We start from the raw sequence: 27,048 nt of genomic DNA on the forward strand, positions 1-27,048 counted from the left end.
TCAATATTGACAAACATTTACGATTCATATTAACACGATTTAGATTTGGTATTTCTGAAATCAATTTGCACAGGTATCGCTATAAAAATGTTAATCATTTAGAGAACTTGTGCCCTCTGTGCAAAGAGTCAACGGAAGATGAAGTTCATTTTGTTCTGAAGTGTCCTGTATTGCATAATATTCGTGTAAAATTTGTTTCAAAGAAATATTATGAATATCCTTGTTTGTTTAAATTTTGTCTATTGATGGCATCATCTAACGACAGTGTTATAAGAAATCTCGCATTGTACTTATATAAAGCTTTTAAGTTAAGAGAAATGGTATTGTCCTAATTTCTATAGTTTAATTGTATAAGCAGTTGAACGCTTATTGCCAGTTACGGTAATGTATGCATATCTTGTTATCGCCCCTCATTCATATGGGGCTATGGCCTTAATGAATAAATCATCTGCGTCTGCGTCTGCGTCTCTCTCTCTACCTCTGTGACATAAACTGATATGACATGTTCGTTTTCAGAACGTCATGATCGACAACATGGACTTGACTTCAGGAAGCGTTGTTTTTTTTGTTGTTGCTGTTGTTCTTTTTTTTTTCTTTCTTTTTTTTTAAAGGAGGGAGGAGGGGAGGGGGGTCTTTTTTTTCAGTTCCCACGTCCACTCGTTACTTGAATGACTATTTTTACCCAGTCCTACACAGGCTGCTATTCTCAGTTTTCCGGGGTGTGCATACTGGGTATGATCATGTTTCCATAATCCACCAACACTAACATGGCTTAAGGGATATCTAATATGCGTCTTTGATCTTTTGCATGCGTAAACACAGCAAGGGGATTAAGGCAATAACATATTTGCCAGTGACTTTTCACGGAGTTGAGGGAGAAGAAGAAAAAGTAGAAGAAGAAGAACAACAACAACAACATCCACAACAACAAGAAAAAACAAGAAGAAGAAGAAGATGATGATGATGGTGATGATGATGATGATGATGATGATGATGATGATGATGACAACGACGTTGAAAAAAAGACATGTAGTGTTTCCAGTCAACTGATGTCAGTTAGCGGCGTTCAACCACTGTTGGGAATTTTTTTCGTCGAGTGCTTTTCCAATACATGACCATTATCATCAATCTATCATTATTATCATGTGTGTGTGTGTGTGTGTGTGTGTGTGTGTGTGTGTGTGTGTGTGTGTGTGGTGCCTCATAATCTCAAGGCTTCGTGGCAATAATTCTATTCTGTTCTATTCTGTTCTATTCCCACCAAGTCCTTCGTTAATGTTAACATCGATACGCATTTCACAACTGCACGTTGAGTGAACTTTCCGACAGCGCTCAAGCTCTTCCCATGGCTCCAGCAAGAGGGGTCTTGCAGGTTCTCTTTCGGCACACAATACCTGCAGCACTCACGCAGACGTTGAGACAGACAGACAGACAGACAGACAGACAAGTGGACAGGGCCGGGACAGTGCGGTCAGCAGAATGACCAGCTGCTTGTGGTCACTTAACTGGCCAGCCTCCAGTCTGTGTGAAGAACGGCTGGGACTGGGAATATTCTGTGTGTGTGTGTGTGTGTGTGTGTGTGTGTGTGTGTGTGTGTGTGTTTCACAGTGAAGATCAACTTTAATCACCGCAATGATGGTTCAGTGTTGTATGGTACATACAAAAATAACCCACGATTAAACGAAAGTCACGACTGTCACAGAAATGAAGACTGGACAAACTTGGAAAAAAAATAAAAACCAACAACCCCAAAACAGAGCCTGTGCTTGTGTACAAGGAAGATCCGTGGCTGACAGGGGGTAATAATCCCCCCATTGTCCACAAAGCCAGATGACGGAGACCCGACAAATCAAGGGGCCAGCGTTTTTACTGCACGGAACAACCATCACAAACCCATAAAGGGACAGCAATCGGGGAAACAGTTAACACGTCGATTGGCGTGGTCTCCCTTACCCCTCCCCCCCCCCACCCGCTGACGTAGCGCCGCCCAGTCGTGGTGGTCGGGCTTGGCAGGAATGCCGGGAGGAGCCTCGGAACTGGGGGCGTGGGGCGGATATAGGTGGGTAGGTAAGCGTGTGTGTGTGTGTGTGTGTGTGTGTGTGTGTGTCTGGAGGAGGGGGGAGGGGGGTGCGCTGAAAAGGGATGTGTGATGGGAGGACCTATATAAAGCATTTGACAGCTGCTCGGTCAAGTCTCCGGCAAGTGGCCGCCGCTGTCTCCTCGGGCACCAGCTGCTTTTCTGAAAGTGTCGTGTGCTTCTGTTCCCCCCTTGTGTCAACATGATGAAGGTGGGTCACAGCTCTCTGGCGATCAACGTTAGGGGGCTGGTTAGGGATATTAGGGCTGAGGGGTATTAGGAGTGATGGATATTAGGGCTGAGGGGTATTAGGAGTGATGGATATTAGGGCTGGGATATATTAGGAGTGATGGATATTAGGAGTGATGGATATTAGGGCGGAGGGATATTAGGACTGATGGATATTAGGGCTGAAGGATATTAGGACTGATGGATATTGGGAGTGAGGGATATTAGGAGTGATGGATATAAGGAGTGATGGCTATTAGGGCTGAGGGACATTAGAAGCGATGATCAGAGGATACCAAGAAGTCATGGTCTTGATGACAATGAAACAACATTATCGTCTCTCCTATGCATTGGCAGATAATTGTTTTACTGCTGACTGTATGATGAATGGTTTCTCCACGGCAATGGCAATTCATTTCACAGCCTTATCTTTTGTGAAGGACTGTGACTCTCAAACTAGGAGGCAAGATTACTCTGGCTTTTAGTTCTGCAGCCTTAGAAGCTAGTTGGCCATAATTAAGGGACCATCTCTTCGCTGACTGATTCTCACACAGTGGGCGTTCCCAACTGGAACAGCTTGTAATTCTGTGAAAGCATGTCGCGACTAAAAGAAACAAAACAGACGACCCAAAGTTTCCTAAAGACCCAGACTATGTTGTTGTTTTTGTCACCCACTTCATAACAACTTTCCCTGACCATTTAAATAGCTCGTGCATGGTGGGCTGTGATCTTTTTATTCTTACGATCATGTATGAAAGTCAGTTGTGTCCGACTATGACCATCAGAACAGCAGAAGAAGCAACTGCTGTCCTGGCTATCTGGGCTAGATTTTGATCATAGTAGAGAGTGTCTTGCCCAAATTACATCCCTACTCTCTCGGCCAAGAGGGGTTTGTACAGTCGGCGTTGGGATGGTTCCCAAAGGCCAAATAGCCCCCAAAGCTGCACCACAAAGAGCCAGTGCAATTTCGCCTCCTAGTTTGCGAGCCATTGTCCTTCACAAAAGACTAAGCTGTAAATCATTCCATATTGCAATGGAGAAACCATTGATAATACAGCTCTCACTTTGCTGTTGACCTAACTGTACACGGATGTCAATCTGTGATATGAGTTGAGTATATACTGCGCAAACCAGTGGGTGGATGTTAAAGACTGTCGATGTATAACGTTTCTATGTCCCGAGCGGGTGCATGAAATAAAAGCCTTGCCTTGCCTTGCCTTGCCTTGCCTTGGCAGAATCGGCTCAACTGATGCAGTGTTCACCAGTAATCAGGATTCGAGAGCCCCGTTTCGGCCTGGTGTTGTGTCCTTGGGAAAGGCACTTTACTCCGATTTTCCCCACTCCATCCAGGTGTGAATACGTGCCAGACTTCGGCTCGGGAAAGTTAACACACAACGGATGGAGAGGCTTAGATCCCTCCGTGCCTTCCTTTCCCGAGGCCTGGGCAGTGTGGATATGAATTCACTGCCGCCCCCGCCCCCCCCCCCCCCCCCCCCACACACACACACACCCCGCCCCCCGCCCGCCCGTCTCCCTGTTACCTGGAAAACACTGTAGGACTTTTTTCCTTTTTTTAGCGGGGGCAGTGGGGCGGGGGACATTTTTTTACAAAATATATTGATTCATTCAATATTTTTCAAAAAAATGCACACATCTTAATATCAAACGCCGCGGATTCAATGCATCATATTGAATTAATGCATGATAAGAAAAAGAAGTGTAACAAGACATAGGACTTACATAGAAGAACATACGGCATACATTGTGCATATTCTGCACACATTGGTTTTTTCACAGCCCTATATATTATGCATTTCGTTTATGTCACTGAAAATATCATTGACTTTGAAGGACGCTATGGAATAAAGCACTATGATCCATGACAATCACCACCATTGTCGTTGGCATCGCCGATGTTTTCTATTTTTCTTTTCCTGTGGGACATTTTTTCTTCTACTTCCTCGTTCGTGGGCTTTTTCGCGTCTGACCGTTTTTACCCCCGCCATATAGGCAGTCATACTTCGTTTTCGGGGGAACGGGGCGGGGCCTTCTACCTTTAATAATAATAATAATAATAATAATTATAGATACTTTTTGAGCGCTTTTTTCCCTTAAAGGGAACTCCAAGCGCTTTGCAATAAGCATCACACACACACACACACACACACACACACACACACACATCAACTTACAAAAGGAAAGAAGAAGAAAGAAAAACATCATGTGTAACCTGCATCGCCATTTCCGCTTCAGCTGGAGAGCGTGACGTGGCTGATGACGCTGGTGGTGCTGACGTCAGCACAGAACTACTACGGGGCAGGGAGGGAGTATGGCCGTGTAGGGGCCAGGCTGCAGCACAACGGGTACAACAGGGGCCTGAGGGACCAGGCCAACCAGAGGAGAGACTCCTCACGTTTCGATGGACAGGCATCACAGAATGCTCGGTCAGTGTGTGTGTGTGTGTGTGTGTGTCTGTGTGTCTGTGTCTGTGTCTGTGTGCAATACAATACAATACAACATGTGTGTTTACCATACTACATAATACAATTATGTGTGTTTCCAGAACAATGCAATACAATACAATTCAACGCAACGTAACGCAACGTAAGACCACACAACACAATAATATTCATTCATTCACCTGGAAAATAATTGTGCATAATATTGTGTGTGTGTGTGTGTGTGTGTGTGTGTGTGTGTGTGTGTCTGTCTGTCTGTCTGTCTGTGTGTCTGTGTCTGTGTGTCTGTGTCTGCGTGTGCGTGTTTGTCTGTGTGTGCATGTCTGCGTGCCTGTGTGCCTGCAGGTGGGCGGGTCAGAGCGCCCTGAGGGACAACAGTCAGGCACAGAACCAGGCCGTGCTCCAGAGACGGGCCCAGGCCGCCAACCAGGACTTTGGCCGCTTCAGCAACAACTTCGCCGACATCGCCAAGCAGATCCGCAACGAGGCGTTGCACAACCGCTACGCCATCCAGGACGATGCCAAGTACAACCGCAACAATGTCAACAGCGCGCAGGGCGGCAACAAATCCGCGGCTCAGAAGACAGCCTTCAACAAGGGCAAGGAGAAAAACGACAAGATCGCCTACGCTTACACCAACAAGTACGACAAGGCGTCCTCGGAGAGCGGTGGCTTTGAGGAGGAGAACGGCCGCAACTTCAAGAAGCTTGACTTGATCGACGAGAAGGAGAGGGACAGCAAGAGGGTCCGCGGGGACTCTGCCCTGTCCAGGAAGAAGGAGGACGAGCAGAAGACGGCCAAGAACCAGGAGTGGAAGTCCAACGCGGCCCAGAACCAGGCTCAAGCCGGGAAGTACGGCTTCAAGGACGTACGGGTGGACCAGGCCGGAGAGCGTTCTGACGACCGCGCTGTGGACTACGACCGTAAGGATTCCAAGTTCCTGGAGCAGGAGAGCGGCAAGGACGAAGCGGTGCGGCTGGCCAAGGAGCTGGCCCAGCAACAGGCCGGCTACAACAATCAGGCGGTGGCCAAGGCCGACGCCAATCGGAACGTGGCCGACAAGAAATACTACGGCGGCAAGCAGCTGGGAGGAGCTTCCACAGGCCAGCAGGGCTACGGGCCTGACAACGCCGCCCAGGCGGGAGCCACGGTGAACGGAGACAAAGCCAAGCACGAAGGCAGCGGCGGCGCCATTCAATCCGGCTTTGACGAGAACGCCGCACAGCACGAACGCGGCAACGAGCTGGCCTCGGCAACGGCCCAGAGCAGCGCCAAGGCCGTCAACGACTACCAGAGGAACAAAGACAAGCTGGCTTACGACCAGCGCACAGGGCTTCAGGACAGGACTTCGGGCCAGTTCAAAGAAGGGCGGAAGGACGCCAATTCCCAGGGGTTCTCGGGCAACAACGCGGAGGCGTCCAAGTCCGCCGCGGAGTCCGACAAGAGTGCCGCCGCCTCCAAGTCCTTCTCCAACCTGGAAGCGAAAGAGAGAAATGACAACGAAGCTGCACGGAACAGAGATTACTTCAGGAAACTCCAGAAGGATGACACCGAGACCTTCACACGCCGGAAACAGTTCTACCACAACAAGAAGGAAGGCGGAAACAAAGACGAAAAACTCAACTACGACCGCAAGCAGAACGAGCGAAACTTCGGGGCCGCCGAGGAAGCGAAGCTGGCCAAGGAGAATTCCTTCAAGAACCTGCACGAGGACGGCAAGGTGTCCAGTCAGGTCCGGAACTTCGAGGACCTCAAGGACCGCCGCTCCAGCCTGCAGCACGACCGGCAGAACAAGCAGGGTGCCGCCAAGGGATTCAGCGTGCAGCAGGCCCAGGATCAGGCAGCCGCTCAGGCGGCGTCCAACGGCTTCAGCAAAGCTCTGGCCAAGTCGTCGCAGGATGACAGTCAGTCCTCAGCCCACAACAAGCGGCAGAGTCTGCAGGACCAGAGCGACGTGCAGAACCGCAAGGCGCAGGACAGCAAGGACTCCGCCCGTGCCGCCGTTGTGGACATCAGCTACATCCGGCCCACCGAGGATGCTCCTCTGGGCGACCTGCGCGCCAAGGACTTGGTGCCCAGCGACCTGCTGAAGGCCCAAGTGGAGACCAAGGGTCCCAAGGAGCACCACATCCCTGACGTCATCGTGGACATCCAGCCTGTGCCCGCTCCTCCCAAGGTGGAGCAGCCCAAGCAGACCCGGCCCATCCCCCCTCTGCCCGAGGTGCAGCAGGTGAAGACCTACCACCCGCCCAAGTACACCAAGCCCGAAGTGAACTACAACACGGGGCGGGCCTCCAACCTGAATGTGTTCAACAGCCAGCCCCGCTTCTCGCGCATCAACCCGGCCTCTCTCTTCAGCGGCCCTCGCCAGGCCTCGCTCAGCTCTAAGCAGCAGCCCGCTTCTCCCTACAGCCGCTTCTCTCTGCAGCGCGCCCCCGCCCAGCCCGCCCCCTCCCGCCCCTCCCCCTTCTCCAGGTTCGGCACCGGACTCTTCGGCAGCCCCTTCAGCCGCAGACGTTGGTAGTGTGGGCGGGTCGGGTGTTACTTGTTGTATTACCTGCACTGACTCTGGCAATGCCGATTTAAATACCGCTGGAATCACTTTACAGACACTTTAAAATCCTTATTCTATTCTTTTTAGGGACATTGAGAACGGGACTTCGAAATGGTGGATGACTAAAGTGTATGTTTCGTATTTCTAGCCAAAATTTACATTGCCTCAGATTCCTGGTGAAAATAAAATAGGTTTTTTTTTCTTTATTTCATTTCTTAAAGTGATGAAAAAAAGAAAGAAATTATAGATATTATAACCAAAACATTACCTTTTGGAAAACTAAACATTATAGACATTGTAACCAAAACATTACCTTTTGACAAACACAAATATTCAGTTTTAATTTAGAATGATATCACAAACATAAGACTGCTTTGTTAATGCAGGCATAGAATTCATCCTTATATCTATGAGCAAAATAAAAACTATCGACACAAGAACAAAGAGTTGATATGTTTTGATATGTCAGAATATGCTCACGATTGAAGCATTGCCATTTGAAACATTGCACCATTAAGATAGTCATGTCCTGATTTTTATTTTCTAAACAGGAATGACTTTTGTTACACTGCATTCGACAAAGAGACATGCCACATGCACATAAACACTAATGAGAACATCCTCCACCCTCTCTCTCTCTCTCTCTCTCTCTCTCTCACACACACACACACACACACACACACACACACACACACACACACACACACACACACACACACACATATCCTGCATTTCACAATTGCATGAAAGAGTTCTATCAATCACGTTGTTGAATGAATGGCCTCCTTCGACTGTTTTGCATTTACATAATACATATATTTACATATACATTTGAATATGTTTATATATGTCATAATCATTGGTGATGTCGAGAGAACTACGGCATTCAAGGAACCTACCTTCCGCTTTCACATGTGAACAGAAAGTAAACTACACAAAAACCTATACATGTTTTATTAATCAGCGAGTGTAGCTCTTCGTATCTTGATGTGACGCGTTACAGCACTGTAAAGACTGTAAAGCAAGGACTTTACAGCAGCAAAAGCGAGGTGATGGGCACGAAATGAGAACGACATCCCACTACCACAGGAGCACTTTCACTTTTATAATCTGTAAAGTGTTATATATAGTATGGTGTGCACTTGTCTGGAACATTAAATGTTCGTGTTTAATTAAAGGTTGGCGGTCGTTGTTGTTTTTTTCTCTTTCTGTGTGTGTGTGTGTGTGTGTGTGTGTATCTGCGTGTTTGTTTGTGTGTGTGTGTGTGTGTGTGTACGTGCGCGCGCACGTGTGTGTGAGTGTGTGTGTGTTCTCTCTCTCTCTCTCTCTCTCTCTCTCTCTCTCTCTCTCTCTCTCTCTCTCTCTCTCTCCCCTCCCCAGTCTCATGACCTGAAGGGAGACAATCTCAATCTTCTGCTCCAAAACAAAATTATTTCCCTTGGTTTGATTGTACATTTCGCATTGAGACAATTTGAATGGCAAGTGCCACAAGTTAAAAGCGTTCATATTTTCTTTTCTATTTTTTGTTCTCTTTTTTTTAAAGTAGTTGATCATGTTTCATATTGTCTTTCAATTCCTAACATTCTTTCTACACACAAACATGAAGGTGCGCCCTTGCAGTCGCACACACAGACACACACACACACACACACACACACACACACACACACACACACACACACACACACATGCATCATATACATAGCAGTGAAGTGATGGCCTAGAGGTAACGCGTCCGCCTAGGAAGCGAGAGGATCTGAGCGCGCTGGTTCGAATCACGGCTCAGCCGCCGATATTTTCTCCCCTTCAACTAGACCATGAGTGGTGGTCTTGACGCTAGTCATTCGGTTGAGACGATAAACCGATGTCCCGTGTGCAGCATGCACTTAGCGCACGTAAAAGAACCCACGGGAACAAAAGGGTTGTTCCTTGCAAAATTCTGTAGAAAAATCCACTTCGATGGAAAAACACAAATAAAACTGCACGCAGGAAAAAAAAAAAAAAAGGGGGGGGGGGGGGGGGGGGGCGCTGTAGTGTAGCGACGCGCTTTCCCTGGGGAGAGCAGCCCGAATTTCACACAGAGAAATCTGTTGTGACAAAAAAGAGAAAAACAATACAATACAATGCAGTAGGAGCAGCGGTAGCAGTAGTTGTAACAGTAAGTGTTTTCATTTTTGTCTGGTGTCTTAAAATTTTAAATCGTTGAAGGACATAACATTGAAGTCTGCTACCACTTAACACACCACACAAACACGCACAGAAACACAGACACACAGACACACACACACACACACACACACACACACACACACACACACACACGCACACACACACACACACACACACACACACACACACACAGACGTGCACACACACACACACACATGGACACTTCTACCACTACACACACACACACACACACACACACACACACACACACACACACACACACACACACACACACACACACACGATGGAGTCTCCCGTCGAACCGACGGATGAGTAGGCAGGCAGGCTTATCTGTCGGTGTGTGCCCTCATATGGTAGAAGAGGCCGATTCTGGATGCGCAGCACTTCCCACAGGTGTTGCAAGGGAAAACGTCTCCAGAAGTTGAGCCCTGCTTCCTTCGCTCACGCTTCTCCTTAATGGCCAGCGTTCTCTTGTTTTCAAACGTCTTTATGCCACTAGAGCATAGCATCCTCCAGCGAGAGCGGTCAAGGGCATTAGTTTCCCAGGAAGCGATGTCTATGTCACAGGCTTTGAGGTTTGTCTTCAAGGTGTCCTTGAAGCGCTTTCAGGGTCTTCCAAGTTTGCGGTGGCCTTCTTTCAGCTGGCCATACAAGAGCATCTTCGGGATCCTGCTGTCTGTCATGCGGACGTGTCCTGTCCAGCGTAACTTGCACTGGATCAGCAGGCTTTCGATACTGGGCAGGCCGCAGCTCTCTAGGACTTGGAGGTTGGAGACCCTGTCTTGTCACTTTATGCCGAGGATTTTTCATAGGCATCTCTGGTGAAACTGCTTAAGTTGTTGAATGTGACGGCCATAAGTCGTTCATGTTTCACAGCAGTACAACAAGGTGGTCAGCACAACAGCTCTGTAGGTTTTGATTTTGGTGCTGAGCCTGATGCCTTTGTGGTTCCACAGCCTGCTGTTGAGTCTGCCAAAGGCGGAGCTGGCCTTGGCGATGTGCAGCGTCACTTCTGCATCAAGGGCTCCGTTGCTGCATAGGGTGCTGCCCAGGTAGCAAAACTTGTCGACTGACTTGATCTCTGTGTCATTGATCTTGATTGCAGGTGGGGGGGTAGGCACTGGCGTTCTGTGAACTAGCTGACTGGTACATGGACTCGGTCTTGCTGAGGCTGATGGTGAGTCCAAAGCGCCTGAAGGAGGTTGAGAACCTGTCCATAATGAACTGCATGTCCTCATGGGTGTGTGCAGCAAGTGCGCAGTCATCAGCGAAGAGGAACTCTCTCAACAGTGCCTCAAACACCCTGGACCTTGCATGGAGTCGCCGCAAGTTGAAAAAGTTTGCCATCTGTGCGAAACTGAATGTAGATGCCCCGGTCATAGTCTTGGAAGGCGTCAATCAACATGGCAGAGAAGAGAATGGAGAACAGTGTGGGTGCCAGGACGCAGCCCTGCTTCACCCCATTTACCACAGGGAACAGATCCGACATGTCAGTATTTTCCTGTGCTCTCGCCTGCATGCCATCGTGGAATAACGCAATCAGCTGCATTGGGCTCTCTGGGCAGCCGAACTTTAAGATGATCTTCCAGAGACCACGGCGGTTCACCGTGTCGATGGCCTTAGTCAGGTCTACAAAGACCATGTGAAGCTCCTTGTTCTGCTCATGGCACTTCTCTTGCATCTGGCGTACGGCAAACACCATGTCACACGTTCCCCTGCCTGAGCGAAAGCCGCACTGTGCTTCAGGGATGACTGTGTTGGAGACATGGTCAATCAGTTTTTTCAGTATGATGGGGGCGAAGATCTTGCCGGCGATGCAGAGGAGAGGGATTCCACGGTGATTATAGCAAGATGTTTTGTCTCCCTCCCGTTTGTAAATGTGGACAATTGAAGCATCCTTGAAATCCTGGGGGACCTCCCCTCACTCCCAGATAGACTGGACCAGGGCAGTCAGCTTGTCTGTCAGCATCTCGCCTCCATACTTGTAGATGTCAGCCTGGATTCCATCCGCTCCTGGTGCTTTTCCTGACGTTGTCAGCTTCAGGGCCTTCCGGGTCTTGGCCTTGGTGGGAGGGACAGCTAGTGAGTCATTGACTGGTAGCAGTGGGAGGGCTGCAATTACCTCGTCAGATACGGATGAGTCCCTGTTGAGGGCGTTGAAGTGCTCTGCCGAGCAGGCAAGGATGTCTTTCTTGTCTGCCAGGAGAGTGGTCTGGTCCAAGGCTCGAACAGGGGTTGATCCTGTGACTCTCGTCCCATACACAGCTCGGAGACCATCATGGAAGGTCTTCGTGTCGTGAGCATCAGCAGCGGACTTTCTCTCCCACCAGGTGTTCTTCATCTCACGCAGCCTCTTCTGTACGAGTTGCTTGGTTTGCAAGTACTGGTTTTTCTTTCTCTGGCAGTCTTTATCGGAAATGTGATCCTAATGCCGTATATGCAGTGTGTTCAGGAGCTTGGAGATTCCAGAGTCGTTCTCGTCAAACCAGTCTTTGTGGCTTCTCTGTATAAATCCGAGTGTGTCAGCTGCTGCTGTGTACACAGCATCTCTGAAGGTGCTCCATACCTCTTCTACATCAGTAGATGCAGGAATTTCTTAGAGAGCTGCTTGGATTTGCTGCTGCAGCACATCCTTGGTGATAGGGAGGTGGTGGATGTTCAGCTTCCTAGGGGATTTCTGCCTGGCTGGTTGGAGCTTGCGTGCAAGTCTGATGTTCATCTTGCTGCGTATCAGGCGATGGTCCGACCAACAGACTGCTCCTCTCATGCAGCGTGCAATGGAAACATCACCTCTGTCCCTCTGTCGGACAATCACATTGTCCAGCATGTGCCACTGCTTGGAGCGGGGGTACCTCCATGTGTTCTTGTACTTATCCGCTTGTTGGAAGAGGGTGTTGGTGATGTCAGTCCATGCTGCGCACAGAGCGAGATCAAAAGCAGTCCGTTGGAGTTGCACTTGCCAGTGCCGTGCTGTCCTAGGACTTTTAACCACGAGGAAAAGTCCACGCCGACGCGAGCATTGAAATCCCCAAGAATGATAAGCCTGTACTTTCTGTCTACCGCTGAAATGGTGCGGCTGAGCTCCTCATAGAAAGCTTCTTTGATGTTATCAGGGTTGGTCATCGTCGGAGCATAGCAGCTGATGACTGTGGAGAAAAGATCCTCGGACAGCTTGAGACGCAGGGTCATCAGCCTATCGTTTATCCCATGTGGAAGGCTGTCACACTGTCGTGCAAGTTTGGTTTGTATGGCAAAGCCCACGCCTGAGGTTCTTTGGGTGCCATCTGACTTCCCAGTGCAGTAGAAAGTGTAGCCCCCTCCAGCAGTAGTTGTAGCAGTACGTGTTTTCATTCTTTCCTCTTTTGTATTACATCTGCATTTCAATCACGAAAACCATCCAAGGAAACAAATGAATTCCATCGTGAACTGTTCGTGGTGTGTGTGTGTGTGTGTGTGTGTGTGTGTGTGTGTGTGTGTGCGTGTGTGCGTGTGCGTGTGTGTGTGTGTGCGCGCGCGTGCGTGCGTGCGCGCGCGCGTATGTGTGTGTGTGTCTTATTGTCTTTTATTTTATTTTTTTATGTACTTATTTATTTTTTCTAAATCTATTTATTTGTTTGTTTTCCCGCATTATGTTCTATCTCGTTATCTGTCTGCTTTTTTTTAAGAAATTAATTTGTTTAATTAATTCTTTATTAATTTTATGATGTATCCATTTATTTCTTGTTTGTTTTTTGTCTTTTTTCCCCCAAGGACTGTCAGATTACGTTGGGTTACGCTACTGGTCAGGCATATACTTAGCAGAAGTGGTGTAGCGAATATGGATTTGTCCGAACGCAGTGACGCCTCCTTGACTAACTGAACTAAACCGAACTAAAGTGTGTGTGTGTGTGTGTGTGTGTAAGCGGAAGGGTTGTTTTATTGTGTGTGTGTGTGAGTGTGCGCGCGCGTGCGGGTTTTAACCTCTGTGCCACATACTGACTGACACGCGGACAGACAGACAGACAGACAGACGGACTTGACCCTATCAGCACGGTGGAGATCACTGTCGCTCAGTGTTTAGCGGACAGCTTAGCAGTCCACAGGTAAAGGGAAGGGAGGGAGAGGTCAACACAAAAGGGGTCATGACAAAAGAGGCCGACGCCGGACTGTTTATATCGCTGTTTGCACCCGGTGTACCCCTCCGCATCAAGCAGAGCAAACACCGACCATCCTCCCGTCTCCTTCCGCGCACACCGACAAATCCGGTGAAGGGGCACAACCCAGAGAGAGAGAGACAGGGGAGAGAACTGCGCGTGTCAAACTGAGTGTCCTGCCCATCGCTGCGGCCTGACCTTTGCTGTTCTCCCTGCATAGCTCCGTTTCCTAAACGTGCAGGCCGAGTTTGCTCTCGCATCTTCCCTCCTAATTAGAATGTAGACCTCGCTTTCTATCTGTCCCTCTCTCTGTCGCGCGTTGCGCGTGGACTTGGTTCAGTGGCGCATCTCAGAAACTTTGCTACGAAGAATGTGCCCCCCCCCCCCCTTCCCCTCGCCCCCAGGTCAGATCTGACTGTTCACAAATTCTTCTTGTTCTTCTTGTTCTTGTCATTGTTGTTGTCATTCTTCTTCTTCTTCTTCTTTTTCTCTCTTAATTCTGTGAAGAGGAATCAGGGTCCCGTGCAGAAGAACTGTTCACCAGATTCCTCCAGGTCTGTCGCTTGTGTGTCAGAGCCTACTTCTCTGCACACAGTTTTTCCTGTCCACTCTGCAAAAGCTGTCAGTCCATCGCTTTTCAGCTCAGTTGTATGCGCGAACTTTGCAGATCTGGCGAAGGAAAGTGTCGCCACCATGTGCGCTCAATCTGTTTTGGTTGTTTCATAAACTTCATAAACATCCAACTGATATCAGGCCTAGGGAGTTTGGGCATACACGAAAGAGAAGTATTAGCATCTACAGGGAAACAGCGGACTGGTTTATCGGATTGAATGGCACAGGAAACGAATGATGAGCGCCCAATGGCAGCCGCCAGTCTGCTCTACCCAGGTAGGCAGCCTGTTATGCAAATAACCCCTTGTTGCTAAAGCGCCTAGAGTTTGGTCTTCGACCGAGGACAGACGTTATATAAGTATCTATATCATCATCACCATCATCTTGGACATTTTTTCAAACGATATCACCCACAGTGATAAGCTGACTCATGTATGAACGAAGTATTACAAACCACTGTCTTGAGCGTTCCTGCCAACCTGAGCAGAATTAAACGGCACACAGCACACAACTTTCAGAGCACAACACAGCTTTCAGAGCACAACACAGCACACAACTTTCAGAACACAGCACAACACACAACGTTCAGAACACAACACAACACACAACTTTCAGATCACAACACAACACACAACTTTCAGCACAAAACACAAGCTATAACTATATGTTTGATTTCACCAAGAAGGTGTCACTGCGTTCGGACAAATTCATATACGCTACACCACTTCTGCTATGCAGATGCCTGACATCAGCATAACCCAACGCGCTAGGCAGGCCTTGAGTTATGTATGATAGTCAGTCGTGTCCGATTATGAACATCAGAACAGCAGAGGAGGCAACTGCTGTCCCAACTATTTGTGTTAGAATTTGATGACAGTGGAGAGTGTCTTACCCAAGTTAATCCCCACTCTCTCGGCCAAGAGGGTTTTTAGGACAGTCGGCTTTGGGATCACGGTTCCCAAAGGCCAAATAGCCCACAAGGCTGCAGCACTGAGAGCCAGTGCAATTTTGCCTCCTTGTTTGAGAGTCATAGTCCTTCACAAAAGACTAAGCTGTAAATGATTTCCCATTGCACTGGAGAAACCATTTTGATAATACAACTCTCACTTTGCTGTTGACCCCAACTGTAAAGTTATGTCAGTCTGTGATATGAGACGAGTGTTTGGCCTGAGGCCTTGAGTACAACATAACTTTAAACTTCAGAAGTCACCATGGCAATAAAAAGGTAATAAAGGTGATGATGTAATGGTAGTGAATGTGACATGAAGGAACTAAAGGTGATAATAATATGCTATATAAAGCTAGCAAAAAAAAAGATAAAAGATGTTATAAAAGGCAATATAAAGGTGTTACAAACGCGCATATAACGGGTCAGTATAAAATAAAGGCTAAAAATATACTTTACATCCATGATATTTTGGGGTGCTACAATATTTACAGTACTTTGTATAGACATGTGATCAGAACGAAACGATTTATCACTTTGGTTATGTGACTCTTTCAGCATGTACGTTCGGGGCAAATCTTGCGTTACTGGGGTTGCTGACAGGGGGCCGGGTAAATTTGCCCAGTGGGGAACATCTGGTGTAGTGACGGTTGATATAAGTCGTGAAGTAAGTCTGGTGCAGTCAGAGCAATTCTGCATGGAAGGGAATGGCTGGCGAATTTGGGGACAAAGCAAGAGCTTAGTGGGGATAAACCTGGCGTACTGGGGATATATTTACCATAGTGGGGATAAACCTGGCGAAGTGGGGATAAACATGGCGCAGTGGGGATAAACATGGCACAGTGGGGATAAACCTGACGCAGTGGGGATACATCTGCCACAGCGGGGATAATTTTGCACAGTGGGACAGATTTGTCTTCGTGGGTGAGTGTGGTTGGGAGGGAGGGGCAGAAAGGGCGCGCGTCACGCGACTGGGCACATCAAAGTGCTCACTCTAACTAAACTAACTGACCGGGGGACAGACATGACGCAGGAACACTCGCGCCGTGTGACACCCAATAAGGGGTGCAATTCATTGTCGACGAACGGGTAAAAAGTGGTGACATTTTTGCTACCTGACGAGTGTTGAGTTGATGTGTGAGGGCTTGGTTCGCAATACTGCGGGACAATCTATTTCCAGTGAAACTCATTATTGAACATTGTGCGACAATCAGTGACTGAAACGGTTGGTCTACGGTGCCACGACATTCAGTGACTGAATGTTTCGAAACGGCTGGTTTATGGTAGCAACCCTGTTTTTCCGAACGTCGGAAACAGGTCTCAAGTAACTGCTTCGGAGAGTAAATAGGTCTTCGTGTGATTGATAGATACAGGTACGCGGGCAGACGTAGGTAGGCATTTTGTGACGGATTACTCTATGAACTGATTTGTTGATATTCGGAAGCTAATTCTGATCGTTAGTTTTTGTTGTTATCTTTCCCCCTCCCTGAAAGCCAAAGGCAGGCAGGATTTCGATACTGTTAGAAATTTATGACGATATCAACACCTTCCAGCCCTCCCTACCTTCCATACTGCAGCGAACGTAACATCGTAGGTGGGCTGACTAACTGGAGTTCATGTTCGTGAGTGGGTGTGGGTTTTCAGAGTGGTGGTGGAGGTGTGTAACTGTGTGGGAGGGCGTGGGGAGGATGAGTATGTAACGGAGAGGAGCAGGGAGAAACAGAAGAAAAAAAAACCCTGTGCTCTGTTCACGATGTGGTGAGAGAAGAGAGACTCGAGCCATGTGACGGTGCACTCAGCGACACACACACACACGCACAACATGCCGTGTTTAGCGCTGTGAAGGCCTTGCACTGTGTGGTCAAATCAACCTGTCTGCACACACGTCCGAAGGTATGGCTGTTTGTACGTCAGTCCGTTTGTCACTTTGTCCGTCTGTGTGTTTGCCTGTCCGTCTACCATTCTGTCGACGGTTCCTGAGTAAAACAAGGAAAGAGGGATGGGGGTTGTTTTTTTCTTTTGTTTTCTTTTTCTTCTTTTTTTTTAAAAGATAAGAATACAGCTTTCGTACATTGCTCACCGTTCTCTTTCATGAGTGGAAAACTACAAACTTCCTATAAACCCTCCTCTTTCACATATGGGGATACATATATCCTTGTAGTTCAAACATGCATTATGTAAACCTTATTCTTTCAGAACTGAATGATTATAAATCCTCCTATTTCAGAACTGGAGGAATATCAACCCTCCTCTTTCAGTACTGAAGGAATATAAACTCTCCTCTCGCACAAGTTGTTAATGCAAACCGCCCCTCTTTGAGACCTGGAGAAACGTAAACCCTCCTCTCGCACAACTACAAAATTGAATAATAAACCATTCGCTTTCAGAATTGGAGAATTGTGTGTGTGTGTGTGTGTGTGTGTGTGTGTGCGAAGATGGGGAAGAGTATTTCCTAGCAGTTTTTCACTATTGAAGAGAGAGAGAGAGAGAGAGAGGGGGGGGGGGGAATGGGGGGATTAACGAGTTCACTTTGACATCGTCTGAACCAGCCGGCAAGAAAACGGCGCTGTTTGCTCACTGCTATATCATGTGCATGCATTATCAGTGGACACTGAAAGTTCCTGAGGTGCGGGGGAGGAGTGTGTAAGATGACGTCAGGTCAGCACTGCATTAATCCTGACCAACACAGCTGTGTTGATATACTGGGGACCTCGACTCCTCCCATACTACCTGGTCAAGCAGGCATGTGTCCCTGTGGGTGTGTTCTTTCTGTTGTTGGTTTGCTGGGTTTTTTACACACACACACACACACACACACACACACACACACACATATATATATATATATATACTCTATTTTTACGTGAAGTATTTTGTACAGAATTCTTGAAAAAAGAGTTTTTTCTCCCTATCTTTAAGAGAAAGACACCTCTCTCTCTCTCTCTCTCTCTCTCTCTCTCTCTCTCTCTCTCTCTCTATATATATATATATATATATATATATATATATATATATATATACGTTGCTAATAGTGAAATTGTTTGTGTTGTTGTACCTCTGCATTGACATGTAATCACCTCTATTGATTAAAACTTTTCAATGTTCAGTGTTCTCTCTCTCTCTCTCTCTCTCTCTCTCTATATATATATATATATATATATATATAGAGAGAGAGAGAGAGAGAGAGAGAGAGAGAGAGAACACTGAACATTGAAATGTTTTAGAGAGAGAGATGATGTTGATGATATCATTAGTAGTATTATCAGTATTGTTGTTGTATTTGTTGTTGTTGCGTAAGAATTGTCTCCACGAGAAAGAGCCAAAAGTGTACCTGACATAATTATCACTTTGATAAAGAGCCAGATATGTGCCAAATACAACTGCAGTTTCCTCAACTATTTCCCCTATGGTAAGCGATCCTTATGTCTATATATAAACACACATATGTTTAACACACACACACACACACACACACACACATATATATATATATATATATATATATATATATATATAGGGGCGTGTACATACGTACATCATATTAGTGGATAAAAACAAGCGCAGTTGACAGCTAAAGATTCCTTCAGTAACTTCAAAATGAGGTTGCGAAGATTAAAAAGTGAAACGTAAATGTAATAGTAGAAATCCGTCAAAGGCCGCAGTTGGGGGCCATTTGAATTATCACTGAGGGAGAGAGCCAATCGTATGCCTGATAGACGGGCGCAATAGCCGAGTGGTTAAAGCGTTGGACTTTCAATCTGAGGGCCCCGGGTTCGAATCTCGGTGACGGCGCCTGGTGGGTAAACGGTGGAAATTTTTCCAAGATCCCAGGTCAACATATGTGCAGACCTGCTAGTTCATGAACCCTCTTCGTGTGTATTCGGCAAGAAGAAGATCAAATACGCACGTTAAAGATCCTGTAATCCATGTCAGCGTTCGGTGGGTTATGGAAACAAGAACATACCCAGCATGCACACCCCCGAAAGCGGAGTATGGCTGCCAACATGGCGGGTTAAAACGATAATACACGTAAAAGCCCACTCGTGTACATACGAGTGAACGTGGGAGTTGCAGCCCAGAAACGCAGAAGAAGAAAAAGTATGCCTGATATAACTGCAGTATATATATATCGGGTGTCCCCAAAAAAGTGAACCGCTTTTTGACAAGTATTTTCTCAGTGATAGAGAAACCGAATTCATTGATAATTTTCACACAGTAATCTTAGGGTATCATCAACAAATCTAAAAAATATATAAAAGTTCGGACGCAAATCATGCAAGTATTGTCAAATTCAAAACAGCATGTCAAAAAATCCAGTATCAGAGCTGTGCAATGTGACTTTCACCATGTTCACGCCAGTTGCCAGGTGTTGGCATCTGTCAATCAGTGTCAGTCTAAAAATAGCCTGTCTGGGTGTCAAATCTATTGATTTTTTTTTCTATTGTCGTCTGTATCCAAAATCAGTTCTTTGTGTCACTGCTGAGCAGAGTTTTAAGTCTCTCTGTTCTGTCAGTGACAGACATGGACAACCCCTTACGGGTTGTGACAAATGGTGGAGATGCGGGGTACTTAGGTTAGTTAGGGTGGGGGAGGGTGTGACGTCTTGTTTGTTTTTCATTACTGGTTTTGTTGTTGTTGTTGTTGTTTTTAAAGGTGAAGTGTTACTGGGAAGTCGAGTTCCTTTTGAACTTTATCAGAGTATAGTGATGTTGTTGCCTGTTAGCGGATAAATGTTAAAATAATTTTATGTAATCAATCGCCGACTAAACTCAGATGTTCACCTTTCTCTAGGTTTTGGTTCTGTCACCCTGACCACTGGTGAGCTTCCTTAAATCCGTCATACAACTGTTGTTGTTTTTCAGTCATTGTCAGACAGCCAAACTGACTTTGAATAATGCTTTCTTTGACAGGAAGGTGGTATGGTAACCTCCCTTGGTTTGTTTTGTGAGTCATGTTAAATTTTGTGGGATATCACTCATGCCAGTTTTGAGCACTCCTTTGTGAATGTCATTTTTCTGTGTTGACGTTTACCCTGAGTTGCTGGGTTCTGGTCTGGGACCAGAGGCGTTTTGTTCGGTACTGTTATGTGCCGTTTGGGGTTTGGGCGTTTTGCCCAATTGGATGGCACCCTTATGTGAGGATTGCTTTTCCTCCGGGTTGCCAAATTCTGTGTTTTCAGTGTTTCTATGTTTGCCATTTACCCTAAAGTATGGGTTCAGGTCGAATGACCAGAGGCGTTCTTTTGGTTCAGTTCTGTCTTGTTCATGTCTTTGGGAGTCACCCTTCACCTGCCTTTTTGACTGTCAATAAATATTGAATAACTTTATTTTCAACATGCATTTATTTTCAACATGCATCATTTTGTTTTCAACAGATATTTCATTTTCAGCATGTATCATTTCAACTGTTAAATGTGGATATTGCTGATTAATTCAATTTAATTGCCACAACTCATGACAAACCCATGTGGAGTGTTTTGTACATTACCTTCCCCGTTTACCCCCCCCCCCTCCCCCCCCCCCCCATTCGAGCATTTGGTTAGTGCAATCGGGGAGTCTCTTTTGTGTGTCTGTGTCACTGCTGAGCAGAGTTTAAAGTCTCTCTGTTCCTTAAGTGACACTTCTATTGGCTTTGCGCACGCGGCCTTCTTGGAGGAAGTTCCTGCCCGTTTGGGTTTGAGACTTTTTGCCCAGTTGGTCGGCACCCTCATGTGAGGATGACTTTTCCTCAGGGTGGCCATGTATCTATGTTCTGTGTGCTCCAGCTCAGAGGGAGTGCCCTGCTGGACATGTGTCGTCTGTTTGTTTTGTTTCCAGTGTCAGGGTTGTGGTACCCGGTTGGCAGATGAGTGTCACTATTAAAATAGTTGAACTTATCTGTTGTAGTTTGTACTTGTCAGTTGGCTGTTTTCAGGGCTGTTTTCAGGGCTGTTTCTTTCTTTATTTGTCCTGTTCTGTTAAGATGCGAGATGATGTGTGATTTTGTTTATTGGGATTTGAGGGTTAATGCTGAAGTCAGGCTTGTATTGTTTTCCTCTGTTGTGCTAATATTTTAAACATAACTTTTAAAAATAATGGTAACTGGGATTTATTAAGTCTGCTTAAAGTATTTCAGCCGTTAACGTTTTCGAACGGAATCTTATAGTGATATTTTATAATGCTGTTTCAGTTTCGTTAAATCTTTTGTTCATCACTTTGTCTTGCACGTTCATTGGGGGGTGTGGGTGTGTGTGTGGGGGGGGGGGGGGGGCAGGGGTAATTCTTCCAGAAGGATAATATAATTCATGCAGTTTGCAGCGTCCCACTTCCTGTGACATTTGTATCTCCGCCTGTGTTGGCCGGGTAGCGTTGGTGCTGCAGTTGTCTGTTGTCTGCAGTTTAACCTGCTGCCCTGTTCTCGTCACTGTCATCGTGCACCTGCTTTCATCGTCCTCGTTTTCTTCAGTCTTCGTTGTCCCCGTCATCGTTTGTTTTTGGTTTTTTATCATCTGGTGTTGTGCGGAGTGTTTCAGTTTTTCTTTATCAACTGTCCTGTGAGTGCACAACATTCATCAAGAAGGATGAATGGCCTCCACAACGTCCTGACTGTAACCCAATGGATTATGCCATATGGGACTCTCTGAAGGAGAAAGTTTACCGGGGAGTGAGAGACAAATTGACCGAGCAGGCGTTGAAGGACATGATAATTATGTCATGGGAGGAGATATCGGTGGAAGAAATACGTAAAAGCAAACGGCTTCGTTTTGTCGTGGAGGAAGATGAGGCCACATTGAGCATAAACTGAAATAAGTGAGTTTTCCTCTGATATTGGATTTTTTTGACATGCCGTTTTGAATTTCACAATACTCGCATAATTTGCATCCGAACGTTTAGATATTTTTCAGACTTGTTGCTGATACTCCAAGGTTACTGTGTAAAAATTTTCAGTGAATTTGGTTTCTCTATCACTGCGAAAATACTTGTCAAAAAGCAGTTCACTTTTTATTAGGTTAGTTATGGCCCAGAGGTAACGCGTCCGCATAGGAAGCGAGAAAATCTGAGCCCGCTGGTTCGAATCACGGCTCAGCCGCCGATATTTTCTCCCCCTCCACTAGACCTTGAGTGGATCGTTTTCTTTTCAATCGCCAAAGAAGTGGAACAAGCTCCCTGATAACCGCCGTCATTCTGATTCCATTGCATCTTTTAAATCTCGTCTCAAAACTCACCTTTTCCCTCAGCAATAAGTTCAGTTTCTTTAAGTTAGCAGTACTTGACTATGTGTGTATACATATGTATGTGTACATAACTACATTCATGTATATGAATGTGTATTATTTGGGGGGGGGGGGGGGTGCGCGCGCGCGCGCACGTCTATTTATGTATGTTTGTGCGTGCCTATGTGTGCGTATGTGTTGAGGGTAGCTGTTAGGTGCACATTTATGTTAAAATATATGTATGCAGTGTGTGTGTGTGTGTGTGTGTGTGTGTAGTCACATTTTGGTGTGTGTATGTAACATTGATGTGATGTGTTATGTAAACAAAAATGTTTTTGTAAAGCACCTAGAGCAGATTTCTGGACAGTGTACTGTATAAGTATCCATTATTATTATTATTATTATTATTAAAGACACAGATAAGTTTTGATGGGGAAAAAAGATACGGTTAATATGAATAACAATGATAGAATTATTTCGTAAATAAATGTAAGAAAATAAAGCGCACGCGCGCGCGCACACACACACACACACACACACACACACACACACACAAACACAAACACACATACACACACATACACACACATAAACAACACGCGCGCACGCACACACGCACGCACACACACACACACACACACACACACACACACACACACACACACACACACACACACACACACACACAACATGCAATCTCGCAGATATGAAAGCACAAAAAATTAATGTTCCTAGACCCCATTTCGGCTGTGTGCTGGTGTGTCCTTGGGAAATGCTTGTTGCTCAGATCGTTCTCACTACACCCACGTGTGAATGGAAAGATGGAGGAGAGGCTTGTGCCCCGCCTTCCTTTGTCGAGCCCTAGACACAGAATGTGTGGAGTGTTGGCCTACAAGTAACGCTTCCGCCTAGGAAGCGAGAGAATCTGAGCACGCTGGTTCGATTCACGGCTCAGCCGCCGATATCTTCTGCCCCTCCACTAGACCTTGAGTGGTGGTCTGGACGCTAGTCATTCGGATGAGACGATAAACCGAGAAATCTGTTGTGATAAAAAGAAATGCAAATATAATACAAATACAAACCGTCCCAGTGACATTTTAACCTTTTTTTTTTCTTTTTCCTTTACACACTCCAGGGTTCGACGACTCTCTTAGTGCGCTGTGCAAATATCAGGCGAAGTGGCTGGTTAAAGGAAGACGGTATGTGTCAGTGAGTCAGAAGCCAGTGCAGTGTACATTGAACACAGTGCAGCCTGGAAGGTTGGTGAGGACACATGGGGCAACTGAACTCGCGCACGTGCAATGCGTTGCGTGTGAGATAACAACAAATAATAATGTTTACACAAGAGCACCAGCAAAATCCAGAAGAAGAGTTACAAATTGTCATGATTATTATTATTATTATCGTTATTATCATCATTATCATTATTTTTGTTGTTGTTCTGTAAAAAGAAAAATATAAGCCCATACAAATAATCACTGGAAATAAGTATTGCAGAGAGAGCGAAAGAAATGAGGGAAACGAAAAGAAACGATAATTCATATTCATTGTGTCTTCCGCTCGGGCATATACTCTTCTTCTTCTTCCTTCGTGGGCTGCATCTCCCACGTTCACTCGTATGTACACGAGTAGGCTTTAATGTGCATGACCGTTTTAACCGCCATGTAGGCAGCCATACTCCGCTTTCAGGGTGTGCATGCTGGGTATGTTCTTGTTTCCATAGCCCACCTAACGCTGACATGGATTACAGGATCTTTAAAGTGCGTATTTGATCTTCTGCTTGACGTATACACACGAAGGGGGTTCATGCACTAGCAGGTCTGCACATAATTATGTTGACCTGGGAGGTCGGAAAAAACTCCACCTTTTACCCAGCAGGCGCCGTCAACCGTGATTCGAACCCGGGACCCTCAAATTGAAAGTCCTACGCTCAAAGCATTCGGCTATTGCGCTCGTCACTCGGCATACACAACGGGGCCCCCGATCCTCTCCTCTTGCCGTTTTAGCCTTCCCCGACTGAAGTCAGGTACCCGTTCACACCTGGGTGGTGTGAGGGAAATCGGAGTTGAGTACCTTGCACAAGGACACAACACCATGCCGAAACGTAGTCCTGAACCCTGATTGCTGGTGAACACTAAATCGAATGAGAAGTCACCCCCGAAAAACGGAGTGTAGTGTGGCTGCATACCTGGCGGGGTAAAAACGGTCATACACGTAAAAGCCCACTCGTGTACATACGAGTGAACGTGAGAGTTGCAGCATGATGCAAAGTCAGGGTTAGGGTTAATTGCCTTGCAGGGACAAATTGTGGTAATCGTCACGATGGACTTTCAACAAGTTTGAAACAACAACAACAACAGTCAACAAAAACATTAGAACGCTGGAATATTAAAAGTCGTCATAAATGCACTGTGGTTGCTACTGTCTGCCTTCAAGTTTATATTCAGGGGTGCTGTGGCACCATCGGTTAGGAGTTTGACTTCTGATCCAGTGGCCAGAGTTCGAGTCTCCGTTATATCCTGGTGTGTTGTGTCCTTGGGAAAGGCACTTTACATCGATTCTCCTCACTCCACCCTGGGCCCCGCCTTCCTATGTTGAGCCCTAGACACAGTGTGTCTGCTGAACTTCAGGATCTTTTATCTGGTTTTTTAACATTGTTCAAAGAGCTCTCATGGACTGTAAAAAAAACACTGGAATTTTGCATTGAATTTCAGCGCGCAAACACGCACGTGCGCACGACACACCACACACCCACACACACGCACACACACACACAAACACACACACACAAACACACACACACACACACACACACACAGAGTCACTGCAGTCACACACAAGTTGGTCCGAATAAACAGCAAGCACACTTTTCTTCTCTCTGTCTCTCTGTGTGTGTGTGTGTCTCTCTCTCTCTCTCTCTCTCTCTCTCTCTCTCTCTCTCTCTCTCTCTCTCTCTCTCTCTCTTTTTATCACCGCGTCCCACGCACAGTGACTGTCAGACAGGGACAGACACCGCCTCTCCGTTTACCACTCAAACCTCTCGACCAGGGGATCAAAGAAGTTGGCCCTAACACTGTCTGTTTGCAAACCTTACTTTGTAGTCCGCGCCGACACGGTTAGCGATGTGTTCCTGCTCGAGAAATAGAGTGTACATACTGTTTTAAGACCCCGGACACAGAGGTAAAGCGACAGAGACGGCGCGACGCGACATATTGTTTGTATATGTGCTATGTGACTGGGAAGTGTCATTGAATTATTACTCTATTTGCTTTTTATATATTTCTAAGTTGGTTATTTTTAATCGAAGTGTCTGTGGTGTTTTATTTTACTTAGGTATATGGATAAAGTGTTATGTGTACAGTGTGTAGTTCATCAAAACTTTACTGTTCGTTTGTCTCTGTTGATTCTCTGTATCGTTTTTAGCTTTTAGGTGGATTTATCAGTGGTGTGTGTGTGGGGGGGGGGGGGGGGGGTTGTCCCCTTTTTGTGTGCAGTGAATGATGTTATGTAGGTGCGAATCGTTTTATCTCATTTTTATTATGATACATTTGACATGTTAATATATGTCTCCACTGTAAAGCGCGGCGAGCCTGCTCTTGAAAGCGGGGAACCGCGCCATATAAGCCTCCATATTCGTATCAGTAGTAGCAGTAGTAGTGTTTCGGATGAGATGAACGCAGAAACACAGAACTCCAAAATATGTTACTAGTAGCAAGAACGTCGGCTTGTTTGCAAAGGAGAGGTACCTACATGTATACACACATTCGACACACAAAATACCATGAATTAAAGGGGACATGTACCAGAACCATAGATGCATAATTTCGTACCGAAAATGTTTTCGGACGAGACGAATAACCGAGAGAGACTCGGACTCGAGAAATGAACGGTAAAATAACAGTCAGCTAAACAGCGTGATGAATCAAGCAGTAAACCAAGCCAGTAGAAAAAAAAAACGTGACGTGTACAATTGACAGAAGGTCAGAACATGGAAGGATTCAGGTCTGGTAACACATACTTCTCTGCATGTAATGATAATGATGATAATATATTGTACTTATATGGCGCAAACTCCCCATACATGGGCTGTAGGCGCCTCACATGAAACAGTACATACATAACAGTGCATTATACCACACAAGAGCACATAAAGTGGAAAACTAAACCTGTATCCAACGATGCAATACTACAAATTGCGGATATATGAACAAACGCAGGAAAAAGGCAACACACCCACCCACCCACACACACACACACACACACACACACACACGCACACGCACACGCATGCACACACACCCACACACACACACACACACACACACACACACCCCACCACCACTACCACCACCACCACCACCACCACCACACCATAGGAATACTACAATGGAAGGGGGACACAAGGGTGTGGGGGGGGGGGGCGGGGTGTGAAGAGACAAAGAACTATGCTTCAGGTACCAGAAGCCAGTTGCATTGCTCGGACGGAAGAGCCTAGTATGGTCATAACCCGTTACTAACTGAGTGTAGTATGGAACTGACCAATGGCGTAGTTCGGTCAATGTAGGCATTTAGTCACGCGTAACTGTCAAAACGTTAGAACCAAGCAATGCAACTGGCTCCAGGTTATTCAGCATTTGGATGATACTGTGAACAGAGG

General features: G+C 46.3%; 2 protein-coding genes across 3 annotated transcripts in view; both read left to right on the plus strand.

Moving 5' to 3' along the window:
* The first annotated feature begins 2,181 nt into the window (after positions 1–2,181).
* LOC143298911 (uncharacterized) lies at positions 2,182–8,498 on the plus strand. Its single transcript, XM_076611942.1, has 3 exons — positions 2,182–2,288; positions 4,559–4,749; positions 5,110–8,498. Exons 1-3 carry the CDS (start codon positions 2,280–2,282, stop codon positions 7,286–7,288), a joined length of 2,379 nt encoding a protein of 792 aa, XP_076468057.1. The 5' UTR covers positions 2,182–2,279; the 3' UTR covers positions 7,289–8,498.
* A 7,893-nt stretch (positions 8,499–16,391) lies between these two features.
* Positions 16,392–27,048, plus strand: part of LOC143299034 (cadherin EGF LAG seven-pass G-type receptor 1-like) — a 73,634-nt gene continuing 62,977 nt past the window's right edge. For both annotated transcript variants that reach the window (XM_076612118.1, XM_076612119.1), the window contains exon 1: positions 16,392–17,092. The gene's annotated coding sequence lies outside the window, so the exon portion shown is untranslated. The remainder of the gene's footprint in view (positions 17,093–27,048) is intronic.

The sequence above is a fragment of the Babylonia areolata genome, chromosome 24, assembly GCF_041734735.1.
Source record: "Babylonia areolata isolate BAREFJ2019XMU chromosome 24, ASM4173473v1, whole genome shotgun sequence".
NCBI lineage: Eukaryota > Metazoa > Mollusca > Gastropoda > Neogastropoda > Buccinidae > Babylonia > Babylonia areolata.

Bases quoted from the DNA above. Each gene is read 5' to 3' on its own strand.
- LOC143298911 (XM_076611942.1), top strand. The intron at 4,750-5,109 runs GTCAGTGTGTGT...GTGTGCCTGCAG, and splicing joins CAGGCATCACAGAATGCTCG to GTGGGCGGGTCAGAGCGCCC.